Source organism: Medicago sativa, chromosome 4, assembly GCF_051527215.1.
Source record: "Medicago sativa cultivar Bolivia chromosome 4, Bolivia_mono, whole genome shotgun sequence".
Classification (NCBI taxonomy): domain Eukaryota; kingdom Viridiplantae; phylum Streptophyta; class Magnoliopsida; order Fabales; family Fabaceae; genus Medicago; species Medicago sativa.
In genome coordinates this window covers 56,893,728-56,910,631 of record NC_140752.1, presented here as the reverse complement: position 1 = coordinate 56,910,631, position 16,904 = coordinate 56,893,728, and the positions used below count along the sequence as shown (strand labels likewise).

General features: G+C 32.9%; 1 protein-coding gene across 1 annotated transcript; it reads left to right on the top strand.

The window, feature by feature from the left end:
• Nucleotides 1-28: 28 nt before the first annotated feature.
• Nucleotides 29-10,618, top strand: LOC146930106 (3-ketoacyl-CoA synthase 2-like). Its single transcript, XM_085701754.1, has 2 exons — nt 29-662; nt 9,647-10,618. The coding sequence occupies exons 1-2, from the start codon at nt 30-32 to the stop codon at nt 10,412-10,414; spliced, it is 1,401 nt and encodes a 466-aa protein (XP_085557880.1). The 5' UTR covers nt 29; the 3' UTR covers nt 10,415-10,618.
• Nucleotides 10,619-16,904: the final 6,286 nt, after the last annotated feature.

Here is a 16,904-nt window from a genome sequence, read left to right as displayed (position 1 = left end):
GTAGCAGGAATAATGCCATATCGAACATCATGAATATGTTTTCAATGTCATTCCTTTTCTTAGTTCAATCCAAGTCTTCTACCCTCTCTATCATTAGAGACTATCTAAATACCCAAATATTATTCAAGTATAGTAATATTTTCTCACTTTTGTGTGCCTCAATAGCCTTTATAGTAACGTTTTACCAAAAGAAATGCTCAAAAAAGGTATATCTAGTGGACTTTGCATGCTATAAACCTTTTCCTAACGGCATTTGTAGCAAGGAATTGTTTATTAAACAAATAAAATCTGGAGGATATTTTAAAGATGAGAGCATAGATTTCCAAAAGAAAATTTTGGATAGGTCTGGATTTGGTGACAAAACTTATGTGCCAGAGTCCTTATTGAAAATTCCACAAAATATTTCCACTTTTGAAGCAAGGAAAGAAACAGAATCGGTTATTTTTGGTGCTATTGATGAGCTTTTGTTGAAGACAAAAATGAAGGTTGAGGATATAGAAATTCTTATAACAAATTGTAGTATATTCAATCCTGCACCTTCTCTTAGTACTATGGTTGTTAACCATTACAAACTTAAGCATCAAGTTTTGTGCTATAATTTAAGTGGTATGGCTTGTAGCGCTGGACTCATAGCCATTGACCTTGCTAAACAACTCCTACAGGTTAAACAATCTCTTTATATGTGTTTCGATAAAAAAAAATGCTAACATATGCCCGTAAGATGCATGATAAGAAAGTAAGTTTAGAAATATTGTTGTAACATCCTGCCTGTCAGTATCGGTATTTTACCAGTCGATCTTCCCAGAGATAGTATATTATTAAAAGGAAGTTTAATGGGAATATTTTATGACATGTCAGCATAACGCGGGAAAAGTATCAGAGTCGTTTTAAACACGCCTAAGGTAGGGGTAAAATGGTAATTTCATGGAAAAGGGATATTTATATGTTTTGGCCAAGATGTTAAACAAAGTATGTTTATACTCACTCCAAAGAGTTCCTAGCATACGTTCCTTGTCAACATGTAGCTCATTCTTCTTTCTTAATCTGCATAAACGAGTATTGTCTCTTCAATCTTAGTACCTTTATCAAAATCACAAAACTATCTTAGTATTGTGTCATCAAATCTTGGTTCTAGTGAGTTTAGCCCACTCTACGTGAGTCGCAACAAATCGGCACCTACAAGAATTTAAATTTTTAATTTCGAAATGTCAACTTCTATCACCCATATGTATATATATCTTTCTAAAATCATATAAAATTTACGCTTTAACATCGTAACGAGCCTTAGCAAGTCAATTAAACAAAACATAGATTCGGAGGATACTCTTAGTTCCACAAAATGAGAACCTTGCGCGTTCATGACCCTTCGCCACTTAACTTCTTACTTCATGTCTTCACATCCGTGACGTCCTTTCTAAATACCGGAACCTCTAAACTCTTACTAAATCCACATTCCATGACTACCAATTGATTTCCGTTGCGCTACTCTGATTTCCATCAGTTGGCTTAAACCAATGCTCTATTCTGTTGTGACGAGTGAGACACCACAATCCTGTTTACCTCATGATTTCTATCTTCTTGAACTATTTCAAAATCTCTCATGATGTAACCTTTCTCTAATCTTTATTACTGGTTTTGGTAAGACCAACTCACGATAAATTTATCGTATACTCTTATACTTTCCTTGGGAATAGACCTTATATTCTTACTGGTTGTTTTTACCTTCCGATATACTCATTATTCTGAAGCTTATTTCCGAGCAACCTTGACTTAAAGAGCTTATCTTGATTCTTGGTGTATCCGGAATGTGGATTTAGTAAGAAGAATCCTTGTGAAGAATGTCTGAGATAGTGTTGCAATTTAGTGAGAAATATTATGAGACAAGCAAGAAATATTCGATATGCTAAGTAAGTAATGATACCCACACAGTCAGTGGTGATTAAGGTAGAAGAATAAAGGATGTATCTTCATTTAAGCAAGACAAGAATGACTAGAGTACCACGGAAGAAGTAATCGGATTACCTATCTGGTGGTGTCGAATGAATAGAAGAGCTATTGGTTAGTCCGGAAGAGAATGTGTGATGCTAATGGATTAAGGTTCATGAGATTTACACGATGAAGTACATACCCTCCTATACCAAACTTGTTAAATGAAAACGATATCATTTCAAGTAATCCAATGCTCATCAGTCACTCCTAACATCATAAAATATTTTATTATCTATGCATGGCAAGCATCAACCTAATTCGATACAATTTTCCAGTACATTGGAAATTAATGCATTAGTCCTGATGACATAAAATTCCTCGCTTAATTCTTAACTTCTTCCGCTACTAGGTGGAACTCACTGAGACATTATGTCTCATCCCAATCCTTATTTGTTTCAGATAAACAGGTTGGATTTGCAAGCTAGTAGCCGAGTGGATATCGCGACAAGTGTTCGTTTGTACCGCTGCAGGATGTATGGATAATCAAGGTTGCATATAGCATATTTTTATGAAAAGTAGAGTTGTAATATGTTGTACAAACACATTTGTTGTATAAGATTATTCATTCGAAGTTTTAATGTTGTAAAAATTTAATGTATCCAGTACTAAACTAATACACATGCTAGACTTTCTAGATACGTCTAGTATGGGTGTTACAATTGTCTTGCAAACTCTGCATTTAATTTTGGGTTAAATATGTTTTTGGTCCGTATAAATATACCAACTTTTCATTTTAGTCCCTCTAAAATTTTCCTTCAACTTCTAGTCCCTATAAAATTTTCAATCACTACTTTTGGTCCCTATTTTAAAGTAAACTCGTATGTAGAATTCATATTTTTGAATAAAATTTTGCAGAAAAATTCATAATATTATAAGAATCTATCCCCATAAAATTTAGAATTTTTTAACAAAATGTGAATTTAATATGAATTTTTATAATTTTGATGGTTAAAAATTCATATTAAATTTATGTTTTGTTAAAAAATTCTAATTTTTTTGGGAAATATTTTTACAATATTCTACACATTTCTGCATAATTTCATTAAAAAAATACAAAAAGTAACTTTAAAATAGGGACCAAAAATAGTGATTGAAAATTTTATAAGGACTAAAAGTTGAAGGAAAATTTTAGAAGGACTAAAACGAAAAGTTGGTATATTTATAGGGACCAAAAACATATTTAACCCTTTAATTTTTTAAAGGTTTACAGATAAAAATTGTCCCATTTAAAATCTTTAACACGTGTTCTTAGAGCACTAATTAATATGCTCCATATATAATTTAATCCTTATAGCTAGGGGTGTGCAAAAATGTGGTTAATTGAATTGTATTCATAAACTGAACCAAACTGGACTAAAAAAAAACTGAACCATATTAAACATTTTATGAACTGAACCACTTTTTAAAACCGGTTCTAGTTCATTTTAAAACCGGTTCATATTTATGAACCTTTTTTAACCAAAACAAATAAAATTACAATGTTTTTTTTACTCGAAAGAAAAGCAATAATAAACATAATTAATCCTTGGCCCATAATTAACCAACGAAAATCTTTAGCTTAATCTTCAGTCTAATCTCATAAACAATTGCCAATAACAACAATTAAAAACTTCCTTCCGCTGTTACAATTAATCATTCCAAATAAAATTACAATATGTTTTTTGACTTGTGATTATGGTTTAAGAGTATCGGAATTTGAAATGCTTAAGTATCGGAGTAGTTATTAGTTACTCCCTCCGTTTCAAAATATAAGCAAAATTCACCTTTTTAGGTTCATTCATTTAATGATGTATGTGGTATGGACCACATACATCATTAAATGAATAAACCTAAAAGGTGAATTTTGCTTATATTTTGAAACGGAGGGAGTATTATCATGTAGCTTCCTTTGATGATATATATATATATATATATATATATATATATATATATATATATATATGAGTCGGGATCCGTTGACACCAGGTGTCAACGGATTCGTTGACACAAAATCTCAACCATCAAAATTTTTAATCCAAGCTGTAATAATTTCTTAAATTAACTCACGTGAGTCTTCGCTACAGACTTTCATATGATCACACTGATTTTTTTTGTACACACTATTATTGTTCAGTCATTGAAAAAATCAAATTGAAAACATTGTTTGCCTCATGAATCATGATATTCCTTGTCTACATCTCCTTTCCCTCTTGGCTAATAGTTCGTATGAATTGCAGCACCGAAGACAATTTTTACCAAATTCATGATAACCATGATAATTTGAGAGGAATATAGTGAACGTAGGACTGTGTTAGATGGGTTTGCTTCTATCTATCAGTTTATGTGCTTAACCACAATTGAATTCGGTTAAAAAAAACAAAATACACCTGGGGTTGTATCGTTCAAAATGAATTGAATATATATAAAATTAATTGTATGATTTTGATAAATTGGAAAACCCTTTAAATTAAATTGGGGCCAATTTCACAAGTCAGGAGAAAAATCAAGAATTATCTTTACAAGGTATGAATAGATGTGATTGTGTTGTGTTATTGAGATCTAAGAATAGAACCAACAAACTTTCAGATCACGAGGAAAGAGTTTGCTCAGCAGGGAAATCAAGTGAAAAAGGCTCACGAGAAAAATTTTAATAAGCAAATATGTGCCTTTGGATTAAATAGATAGATGGTCAAGATTTGGTGTCAACGAATCCGTTGACACCAGGTGTCAACAGATCCTAACTCTATATATATATATATATATATATATATATATATATATATATATATATATATATATATATATATATATAAAGCCTACTTAGTTCAATTCTTCTTTCCTGAAGTGGTTTATTATAATATCACAGTGCTACTAACATAAAAATGTTTGTGAATCATGTTTGTGGGTTTATCTGATGGAGAATTATGTTAAAAATCTGAAATTCTCATATTTTTGATATCATATGCAACTTGGAATAAAAACAGATGTTCACAAATAAATTATAATCACTGAAAACCAATTTTTTTACCACTGTCACTGAAAAATGGGTTTTTTTAAAAAAACAATGACTAAAATCCGGTTTGAAAACCAATTCAAGAATAATCTGGTTCAAAAACCGATTAAAAATAAGTAAATCGGTTAAAAACTGTAAACTGGTTCGAAATAAATAAACCGGTTCAAAACTATAAACCGGTTCTAAACCGAACTAGAACTGGTTTGAAAAATTAACCAATTTTTTTAAAGTGGTTTTAAAAACTGAATTGTATCCATTAATGTGGTCCAGTTCCAATGTAGTTTTGAAACCATGAACACCCCTACTTATAGCTAGCTGCATTATATATATATATATATATATATATATATATATATATATATATATATATATATATATCCTTATTTATTAATTTTGTTACGTCTGCAGCAACTTAACCTAATTTTTTCAGCTCATTTGCTTTATTAGGTTTGCAATTATTTAACCTAATAAATTTCATCTAAAAAAAATGCATTGCACACCAATTTCATTCCTATCCTCTTGCTTTTTTTTTTAAGAAAACATTTTCTACCAAATCAATGATCATGTATGATCCTTCTATTTTATACTTTTTTTTTGTCAAGAATTTTACACTTTTTTTCTAGATTTTTTTTTTAATTTCATGCCTTTTGTTTTTGCCATCCTTATGCTTATTTATTAATTTTGTTACGTCTGCAGCAACTTAACCTAATTTTTTCCCACTCATTTGCTTTATTAGGTTTGCAATTATTTAATCTAACAAATTCCATCTAAAAAAATGCATTGCACACCAATTTCATTCCTATCCTCTTGCCTTTTTTTTTTTGAAGAAAATATTTTCTACCATATCAATGATCTTACGCGTTAAAGATTATTTATTGATCTCTATTATAGTCGAGAAAATCCGTGCGACGCACGGGTCAAAAGTCTAGTATATATATATCCTTGTAAGCTTAGCTGGTATAGACAATGCATAATATATGCAAGGATACATATATATTGGTTGTGGCCGGGGTTTGAATCCCGGACCTTGCATATATTATGCATTGTCTATACCAGTTGAGCTAAGCTTACAAGGATATATATATATATATATATATATATATATATATATATATATATATATATATATATATATATATATATCCTTATTTATTAATTTTGTTAGGTCTGCATCAATTTAACCTAATATTTTCCCGCTCATTTGCTGTATTAGGTTAGCAGTAATTTAACCTAACAAATTCCATCTAAAAAAATGCATCGCACCAATTTCATTCCTATCATCTTGCCTTTTTTTTTGATAATATTTTGTACACTTATTTAATACTAAAAAAATGCATCGCACCAATTTCATTCTATCATCTTGCCTTTTTTTGACAATATTTTGTGCACTTATTTAATACTAAAAAAATGCATCTCGCCAATTTCATGCTATTTTTTTTTTGACATATTTTGTACGCTTTTTTTTAAGAAAATATTTTGTACACTTATTTAATACTAAAAAAATGCATCGCATCAATTTCATTCATATCCTGTTGTCTTTTTTTTTTTGACAATATTTTTTACACTTATTTAATACGTTTACAAACAGAATACTCTAATCGTTATTTATTAATTTTTTTAGGTCTGCAGCAATCCATTATATGTCAATCCCTTTACAATAAACATGTGCGGAGCACGGGTCAAAAATCTAGTATATATATATATACACACAAGTGAGTTTATTGAGGAATAGTGGAAAAATACAATTTTTTTTTGTTGCAACCAAATTAAAATTGATTGCTTTGATTACAAATAAATTGAAGGTCGTACATTTGAAGCAAAACATTAATTGCTCCCAATGTCCATAAATGTAAGAACTCCTGCACATTTATTTTTCGTCGACAGATATCATGCACTAAATCACGAAAAAAAAAGTATTATTTATAAATTTTTCAACAACCGGTATTATTTATCCCTCAAAAAAAAAAAAAACAACCAGTATTATTTTATAAATACACCCTAGAGAGAGAGAGAGAGTTATAAATTAGTTAGAGTTATTTTGGCAAAGGAATAATTGCGGTAATTGTTGCTTCCACTTTTTCTTTCACATTCATTAGGAATCTTGACACCATAGTTTAATTAGTAGAGTTTAGGAAAATGATTATTGGATATTAAAACCTCGATCCATCGCTAAAGAGCAAAAGAAATAAAGAGAATAAAGTGATATGATATAAAAAGAAAGATAAATAAAAACTAGTTGTTGAATGAATGTTTGAAAATTGAGGATATACAAGTATAAGTGTTTTAGAGTTTAATAGTTATATCTCACCGGTGATCAATAATTTTTGCACAAAAAGTTAATTATATTATTGTCATATCAAAATACTATTTCACAACATATATGTGTAAGTATCTTTTTTTTTTAAGAGCAAAATATATGTATATAGATGGAAAAAAAAAAAAAGAACAAATACATTTTGGAATTTAAACCAACCTTCTTCCGGACACAAAAAGCCTATAAGGCCAACACCCAGCAAGCAAACAGAAAAAACAAAGTCCCCTGAGGCCAACAGAAGCCCCCCAGACGCCACCCAAAGCTACACCAGACAAGAAAACACACACAACCTTACAACCAAGAAAACAGAAGAGAGAAGGAGCACACCACCCGAGGGAGGGAGGGAGGGAGGGAGGGAGGGAGGGAGGGAGGGAGGGAGGGAGAGAGAGAGAGAGAGAGAGAGAGAGAGAGAGAGAGAGAGAGCCTAGGCCCCACATAAACCACTAAAGCACAAATCAAATCCATTTGTGCCCCTAGCACAACACACTACATGTACTAACTGAGAATTGTTCCACCTTCTGCTAGTAAAAGATAAGTTGTGAGTATAGTGTTTGACAAAGAACCATTTTCAGGATTGGGATTGGATCTACTCCACAAGATGTTTAGCTTTAAACAATTTGACATAAAAGATAAAATCCTTCTGGACTTTTTAGATAGACCACACAGTTGCATGTCAAACTAAAATAAAACCTAGGTTATCCCTTTTACTAACCCCTAGAGACACAAGAACATGAAACAACCCCACCAAACCACCTTAAAGAACCAACTCCCAACCTTGCCATCTACACACCAAGTACCAAATAGTCAACGCTACCTCGCAAGTGACAAACAAGTGGTCTTCTGATATAACACTCCCCCATAGAGCGGAGACATAGCATTCGCCTGGTCGGGAATAACCCTGCGCTTTAAGAGATTTAGGCGTGTAGGGATCCTATCAAGGAGTAAATGACATGAAAAAACTTGCACTTTTGAGGGAGCCAACTACGCCACACCAGACATAAAAAGTTCAAAACATTGACTGATCCAGCCCTCACCACCACCTTCGACCCTGCCAGTGCTCCATAGGCTGAACAAACCAAAAAGTTCCCATCCTAGCTAAGCCGCCAAGACCACTAGTCATCCCCTACTACTAAAACAACCCCATCCAACATAACCATGAGCTCCAACACCAGCTCCTGATCCCACACAAAAAGGGTCTCCTCCAACGCAGGTCCACACCTAAACACCATCCATCCATTCACCCATCACTCCCACATATAAACCCTGTTGCTTGAATAGCAGAAAGAACCTATGGAAAAATATCGTAGGGAGTGTGGCCCACCTACTAGTCTTCCCAAAAATAGGTTTGTAATCCATTCCTAACCAACCTCACCACCACCTCCGCAATCCAATCTGAGGTTTAAGTCGAATTAGCTCCCAGCAAGGCGACACCTTTCCACCACCCAACGACGACCAAAGGGAGAACATCTCATCCATATATGACAAGAAGTGGTCGAAGGACCGTACCTTGCATATAGGATACACTACTATATACCATTCCCCTATGTCAGAAGTCTCCACCGCCACTTACCAAGAAATGCAAGGTTAATTAAACGAAGATCACACACTCCTAGACCACCTCTGCTCTTTGGTTTACAGACCTCCTCCCAACACACCCAATATATTTTTGAAGTTCCCTTTGATCCTCCCTAAAGGAAATGACTTTGAAGGAGGAAAATTTGTTCCCAAACCTTCACATGTATCTTCATAAAGGGAATGGAAGAAAATAGGGGTTGAGTTTAACAAATAACCGGTTAAGACCAATCTACTCCCAAGCTAACAAACCTATTACTTCAAGATGCATGTCTTGCGGAAATTTGGTTGACTAAAGGTTCCTAACTTTTTACCGACCGCAGATTAGCTCCCAACGACAACTCAAAGTACTTAAAGAGGAGAGAACCGAACCTACAATTGAGAAAGCCTTCCGCCATCGTAAGAAAGGATTCCTCGACATTGATCCCCATGAGGCAGATCTTAGAAAAAATAACCCGATGCCCGTGGCAAGCTCAAAACACTGGAGCATAGTCTTAATAGTCTACAAGTTTCCCATGGTAGGCTCACCAATGAGAAGGGCGTCATCCGCATATTGCAGATGAGACACCACCAACCTGTCTGAACCAATTTTGAACCCAACAAACTTCCCTAGCTCCTCAGACTTTCTGATAGTGGCAGATTCCCTAACTTCCAATGAATCCCTTTTTCGGATAAACGATGTTAAAAATCCCTACATTGTCGTTACACTAAAACATTTTCTAAACTTGTTATACCTACCCTTTACTTTTTAATTACACGTTTTTTTTTTATTGTTATAGGTACATCCAAAGTCATATGCCTTAGTTGTGAGCACAGAAAACATCAACAGTGGATATTACTTAGGAAACAACAGATCAATGCTTGTTTCAAATTGTCTCTTTCGAGTAGGTGGTGCAGCAATCTTACTATCAAATAATTCTTCAGATTCTCACCGTTCAAAGTATCACCTTAAACACACAGTTCGTACACACAAAGGTTCACACGATAAATGCTACACTTCAATCCTTCAAAAAGAAGATGAAACAAACAAAATCACAGGAGTATCACTTTCAAAAGACTTAATAAGTTCAGCTGGTTTAACGCTTAAAGCCAACATCACAACACTTGGAAAATTTGTTTTACCATTACTAGAACAATTCAAGTTTGTTTCAACTTTTGTTGTCAAAAAGTACATTAACAACAAAGTGAAGATTTATACACCTGATTTTAAGTTGTGTTTTGACCACTTCTGTGTTCATACGGGTGGAAGAGCGGTTCTAGATGAGGTACAAAAAGTGCTTGGATTAAGTGATTTTCAAATAGAGCCTTCAAAGATGACACTTTATAGATATGGTAACACTTCAAGTAGTTCTATTTGGTATGTGTTAGCATATTGTGAAGCTAAAGGAAGAATAAGAAAAGGTGACATGATTTGGCAAATTGCATTTGGGTCTGGATTTAAGTGCAACTCTGCTGTTTGGTGTGCATTAAGGAATGTTGATCCAATTAAAGAGATCAATCCTTGGAGTGATGAGATAAGTGAGTTTCCTATTGATGTTTCAATTTGAACTGGGGATTTTGTATAATAAAAGTTGTTGTTTAGTGATCAACAACTAGCACTATATGTTCAAGCTCTAAAAAATAATTAGTAATGCATGTTCAACAAAATAAAAACTTCTATTAGCAAAAAAAAAAACAATAATAGTAAAAACTTCTACTATATTAATGAATTATATGTTGTAGTTTTCTATATAATAAATAATAAATTTGCTTCAATTTCAATTGTTTCTGTTTCGATTGAAAAATTCCTTCTTGTATTGCTTCTGTTGTCACAACCTATTTAGTTCGCATTTATATGAAATCGTTTTTGTAAAAAAAAAAAAAAAAAACATAACAATATGTTGCAGTGTGTATATTTTTGCTCGAGGGGATCTACTAAGATGATCCATGTGCATCCTACCTGCTATCTATTTCAACTAATAATAAAACATAAGTCGTTTTGTACCACTTATCATCTTTCTATTATCTTAGGAGAAATAGAAGTCATTTTATTAATATTTGGAAAGATAATTGGATCCCTTTTTAAATAGCAACAAAACATTGACTCGAAAGCCACCTCAACGAAACTTATCAAATTCTCACTATTTACTAACCATATGATCTCAAATCATGGAATATCTAGATCATAAATGATTTTATTTTTAATATCAGCAAGGGCTTAAATGCCCAAAGAAAGAGAAACTACATCGAAATTAAAGGAGGTATAGTAATCTCCATACTATCAGCTATAAACAAACTCCTAGTCAGAGTCGGACAAGAATCGTAAAACATCCTTGTGTGATTCAAAGAGCATCCTAGATTTGCAAGCGCATCAACACATTGCTTTGTGTCTCGGTACAAATGAGCGACCTTCACTTTTCACTCTAAATCCATTAATCGATGGATCTTCTTAACCAAAGAGTGCCCCATGCATCTCCCTGTCTACCCATACCTAATTCCATGAACCACAGCGACAGAATCAATATTTAATTCGACTATTATATATCTCAATCTTCTAGCATAAAGCAAACCTTCAAGTTCACCCGATAACTTGGCAAAGTAGACATTGCAAACCCAAACATATTTTATAAACCCACCTATCCACTGTCCATTACTCCCTCTAATAAGACCTCCACATCCAACTCTTCTACAATCTTTTTCCGAGCTCCATGTGTGTTCAATTTGACCTAATCCTACGGAGGCGGTTGCCAACCAACTTGAACCATCACTCAAGTCCTGCAACAATGAGTTTAAAATGATTATGTAAGGTGTATGTGAGCTTAGGACTTGGTCTTACTTTAAAAATAAATTACATTTGAAAAATGAGGAAAATAGACGAACTTTGCCTAAATGAGGGTTTATGCTTTGATAATTTGTAAATGGCTTTACAATCATGATAATATGATGAAATGATAATGAATCAATGTTTGTTGAGTGTAAGATATGTTGTTTATCTCGATGTGGTCATTTGTTCGTCTATTATGCGATTTGTGCCTTTATAAAACGATAATGTTTCTTGGTGGTGATATTTGTTGATGATGGATATGTTGATGACTCTTTTGTTGATAATGACTTGTTGATTGTATGGATGTAAATACTTGATAATGTATATGTTGGTGAAGAACATAATTTGTGGTGATTACTATATATGTTAATTGTTGAAGATATTATTCTGGTTATAACCAAATCTTTATTGCTGAAGAAGACGTACCGAAAACAACATTTTGATGTCCAAGAGATTTAGGCACTTATGAATGGGTGGTAATACCTTTTGGCCTGAAGAATGCTGGTGCTACATACCAAAGGGCAATGAATTCAATGTTTAATGATTTATTGATGACTTTATGCAGATTTACATTGATGAGATTGTCGTAAAATCTTTGTCGGAAGAGGATCATTTAGAACACCTTCGACTATCATTCGAAAGAATGAGAAAATATGGATTGAAAATGAATCCACTAAAATGTGCCTTTGGTGTATGTGCAGGTGACTTCTTAGGTTTTGTTGTGCACAAAAAAGGTATTGAAATCAATCAAAATAAAACCAAGGCTATTATGGAAACTAAGACTCCTTCAACAAAGAAGGAACTTCAGTCGTTGTTAGAAAAAATCAACTTCTTGAGAAGATTTATTTCCAACCTGAGTGGAAAAACACAAGCATCTTCACCACTACTTCGATTGAAGAAAGAGGATAGTTTTAACAGGGGGTAGGAACATCAAAAGGCTTTTGATGCAACTAAAGAGTATTTGACGAAGCCTCCAATTTTATTACCTCCAATTAGGAATAAAAGTATGAAATTGTACATTTTAGCCTCTGATTCGATGATGGGAGCATGTTAACCCAAGAGGATGAGAACGGTGTTGAAAGAGCCATTTATTACCTTAGTAAAATTTCAAATGATGTTGAAACTAGATATAGTCTTGTTGAAAAATTGTGTCAATGTTTGTATTTTTCATCACTACAAGAAATCTGGTAATTAGCTAGGGGCAGAAGCCCTGACAAAATGCAGAAAGCCTTGGCAAATGGACGTTTGCCTGGAGTTTTGCCAGGGGCACAATCCCCTGCAATTCAGGTCATCGCAGATGACCATGCCAGGGCTTTAGCTCCTGGCAAATTGTGTGGGGCACATTCCCTGGTACAACCCCTGGAACCTTTTCTGACGCGTACGAATTTTTTTTTTTGAAAAACGTTTTTTAATTGTTTAAAAAATCAAAATATTAAAATTTAATAATTAAAATAATTTTATAAAACATTTTAAATTTAATTATTAAAATAATTTTAATAAACGTTTTTAAATTGTTTTTTTTTTATTTCATTGTTTTAAAATTGTTTTAATAATAAACATCATTTAAAATAATTTTAAAAAACGTTTTTAAAATGATATATAAAGCATGTAGTTGTTTATGCTTATTCGCATTTTGATGTCATTAAACATATGCTATCGAAACTAATTTTACATAGTAGAGTTGGAAAATGGGCTTTGGCTTTATCTCAATATTCACTAACTTATCAACCTTTGAAAGCTGTCAAAGGTCAAATTGTTGTTGATTTCATAGTTGATCATTCTTTGGTTGAAACAACAGAGTTATGTGGAAAATCAGCCTTGGACGTTATATTTTGACGGTTCTAGCCATAAAAATGGTACCGGAGTTGGTGTTTTCATAATTTCTCCATTGAATATACCAATGAAATTTAAATATAAAATCAATGGCACTTGCTCCAATAATGAGGCTGAGTATCAAGCTTTAATAGTAGGATTGGAAATTGTAACACCCTATTTCCCGACGATAATTATAAAATAATAAGAATAAATTTAAGAATATAGGATGTTACGAAATTTCACGTGATATCATATAACAACATAAATTTTCTTTTTAGAATAATAATTCCAATAGCGGAAAGACAATCCCCTGATCTCATTATTAAAATTTTCTCTTGTCATTCAACATCGAGATAGAAATAGCAATAGTTCTCAAAATTTAAACTTAAAGATAAATAAATCCAACATTGACCCCACCCTGGTGTTACATATCATAGCTCTTATTCGACTACATGTCTAATCGTCATAAAAATAAATTTGACGGAAGATAATTTTCATCGTATCCTTCAAGGCGTCCTGCAACTAGATCTCCTCGTCCTAAGTTTCTGTACCCCACAGCTACAAACATCATAAATACAACAAGAAGAAAGGGGTGAGAAATCCATCTATAACATAAACATAGGGAAAAGCATGCACATTTAATAAGCATCAGAAGAATATAATCTCTACTATCACATTGTCTCAACAGCCATTATGTATAATCTCTTTATTTTCATATCACCACAACACATCATTTTCACACATAAAACACCAAGCACAAACATTCACATATACATGCATATGGACTCTCCTAATTACCTATATGAATGTGGTACCACACCTACTCGTCATTTTGCCAGAATTATGTTATTGGACTTTTCTCGTCATAATTGCCAGAGTTATATTACTGGACTTTTCTCGTCATAATGCACGACACCATGCCTTAGACTCTATATGGATGTCGAGAATTAAATTCGGCAAGTATTGCACGTATACACTTAATCACATAATCCACATATTAATGCAAGACTCCTCCCTAAAATGCACAACTCTAGTACAAACACAGAAATCGTCATCACTCTCATCATCATAGACAACATCCTCACTATCATTATCATCATAAATTAATCATCAACACTCCCATCAATATAATTTAATCCCATCATAGATAAACATCATCACTCTCATCATTATAATTGTATCGTTATCGTCATTCTCATCATCACTAAAATATAAACATTATCATCCTCATCTTCATGATAATTTAATCATCATCACTCTCATCGTATTTATTTATTACACACACACACACACACACACACACACACACATATATATATATATATATATATAATATTAATCGTTGACACTTTTTTTCATAGTTATAGAATTCTCCATCATTACTCTCTATCAACCGTTTATATTACCACTTATTCTCTTCATTAATCCCACCCTTATGCGTGACTCATTTCTACATCAACATCCCTCTATTTTATTTTATTATTCATCTTACAGACATACTTTATCTTATCATCTATTATAGGTTCTCTATATACTTTATTTCTGATAGCATAATCTATTCTTCATTCTTAGTCTCAAGGTGTATTCTTATTCATTACCATTACATATAACGCATCCTCTCTTATACAACTAGGTTCTTCTACACCATCGTCGTTAACTCTTTCGAACTTTTTCTTCTCATTTAAAACTACTGTATATCTTGTTACTTTGTTATCATGTTCGTAGTCATCTATGCATCGTCCATTCCCCTAATCTTAACTTCGTTCTAATTTAAAGTTATTATCTCACCTTAATTTCGACTTCAGCAACTTTCCTCATTCTTAGTCTCACTAAGACTACATTATGATTCAAGGTTTCATTCTCTCTATACTAGTCGTTATTATTATCGTCAACCATTATAACTATTACCTCTTATCCTCTTTCATATTCATCTTGCTCACTTCTAACTGATCCCCTTCTTATTCATCGTTATCATCATTTCTATTATCTTTCATTACTTAATCTACAACTCCTTATCCCCCCCTTAAATTTCGTCTTAACGACCCTCTCATCGTGTACAATCATCTAAATTAGACTTCTATATTCTCTATTCATTTTTACACCTTATACGTTACTATCTAACATTCATCTTAAGTTCTTAACCACCTTGGCTCTTTTACTCTTTCACTTAACGGTATTCCTAAACTCATTATTAGTTTAAGGAGATTATGTTTAACCTCATGAGTTACTCGAAAAAGAACCTATTTCATATCCCCCTTTATCATCGTCTTATACCCCTTTTACTAAATCGTGTGTTTTTAGACTAACCATGTACCCACACTATTTGCTCTATTAAATTCTCGTCTTATTAACCTTAGTTAACTGGATATCTTTTGTCACTGTTATTATCATCACCGACCTTACCCAATGCTTTAACTCCTACTCACAACATAATCCACTTCATCCTTTACTCGTCTTCCTAAACAAGATACGTCATCGGTATTACTCGTCATTCACAAACATCATTAATTACATCATTCATCATAACCATTCAACAATTATTATCTCAGCATAGATCTTCATCATACGACATTAACCTCTCATCATTAAACATCTTACACGAGCATATGTACACATCATATTCCTTTATTATTCATTACTACATTTTGGATTCTACTCTTGTCATTCGTTCCCTCCATTACTATGTCTTTCATCCTAATAGTGTACCCCATTCTCCATTCTAATTTAGGTGTTTACCTCTCTACTAATATTCCTCGTAGCGTCATCCATATTATCTTTCACTTCCTATTGCCAAGCCATCTTGACATTCTTAGATTCTCATATGCTACTATCTTCGGTTCATATTTAAGCTTGTTATTATCCTGAGGTAATCACTTCTATTTATGCTCGAACACACTCCCTCATCTATATATGTAATCTAGGGGTTTTACATTTACTTTAATCACTAATGGATTTCTTAAAATCACCATTAGAAGGAATGTACTGAAATTTCATTAACAACACATCATGACCCAGGTGCGGTGTTTAAATCATAACTCAATTTATAGAGGGACTAATCAATTCAAACCAATGGGAAATTAAAGCTAACACCTTTATCTACATCTTTCATGAAGACACCGAGATCCAATTCTAGACGGAAAATGGTGGAAACGTTTATTTTCTTAAGGCTGGGAGAGGTGCACGAATATGCTAAACTATGTGTGGTATTTTGATCGTAACTTACGTTATCAATGTCTGATTGAGATGCAACCAAAGCAATTTTAAAGATGAAATCCATACCTACAATGTTCATGAATAGACCTAAGCTCAATTCGGAATATAAAATGGTCAACAAGTTAGTTTTTCTAAGCCTAGATAGGGTGCATGACTGTGTTGACCCATGTGTAGTAGTTTGATCATAACTCAAGTTGTGGATGTCT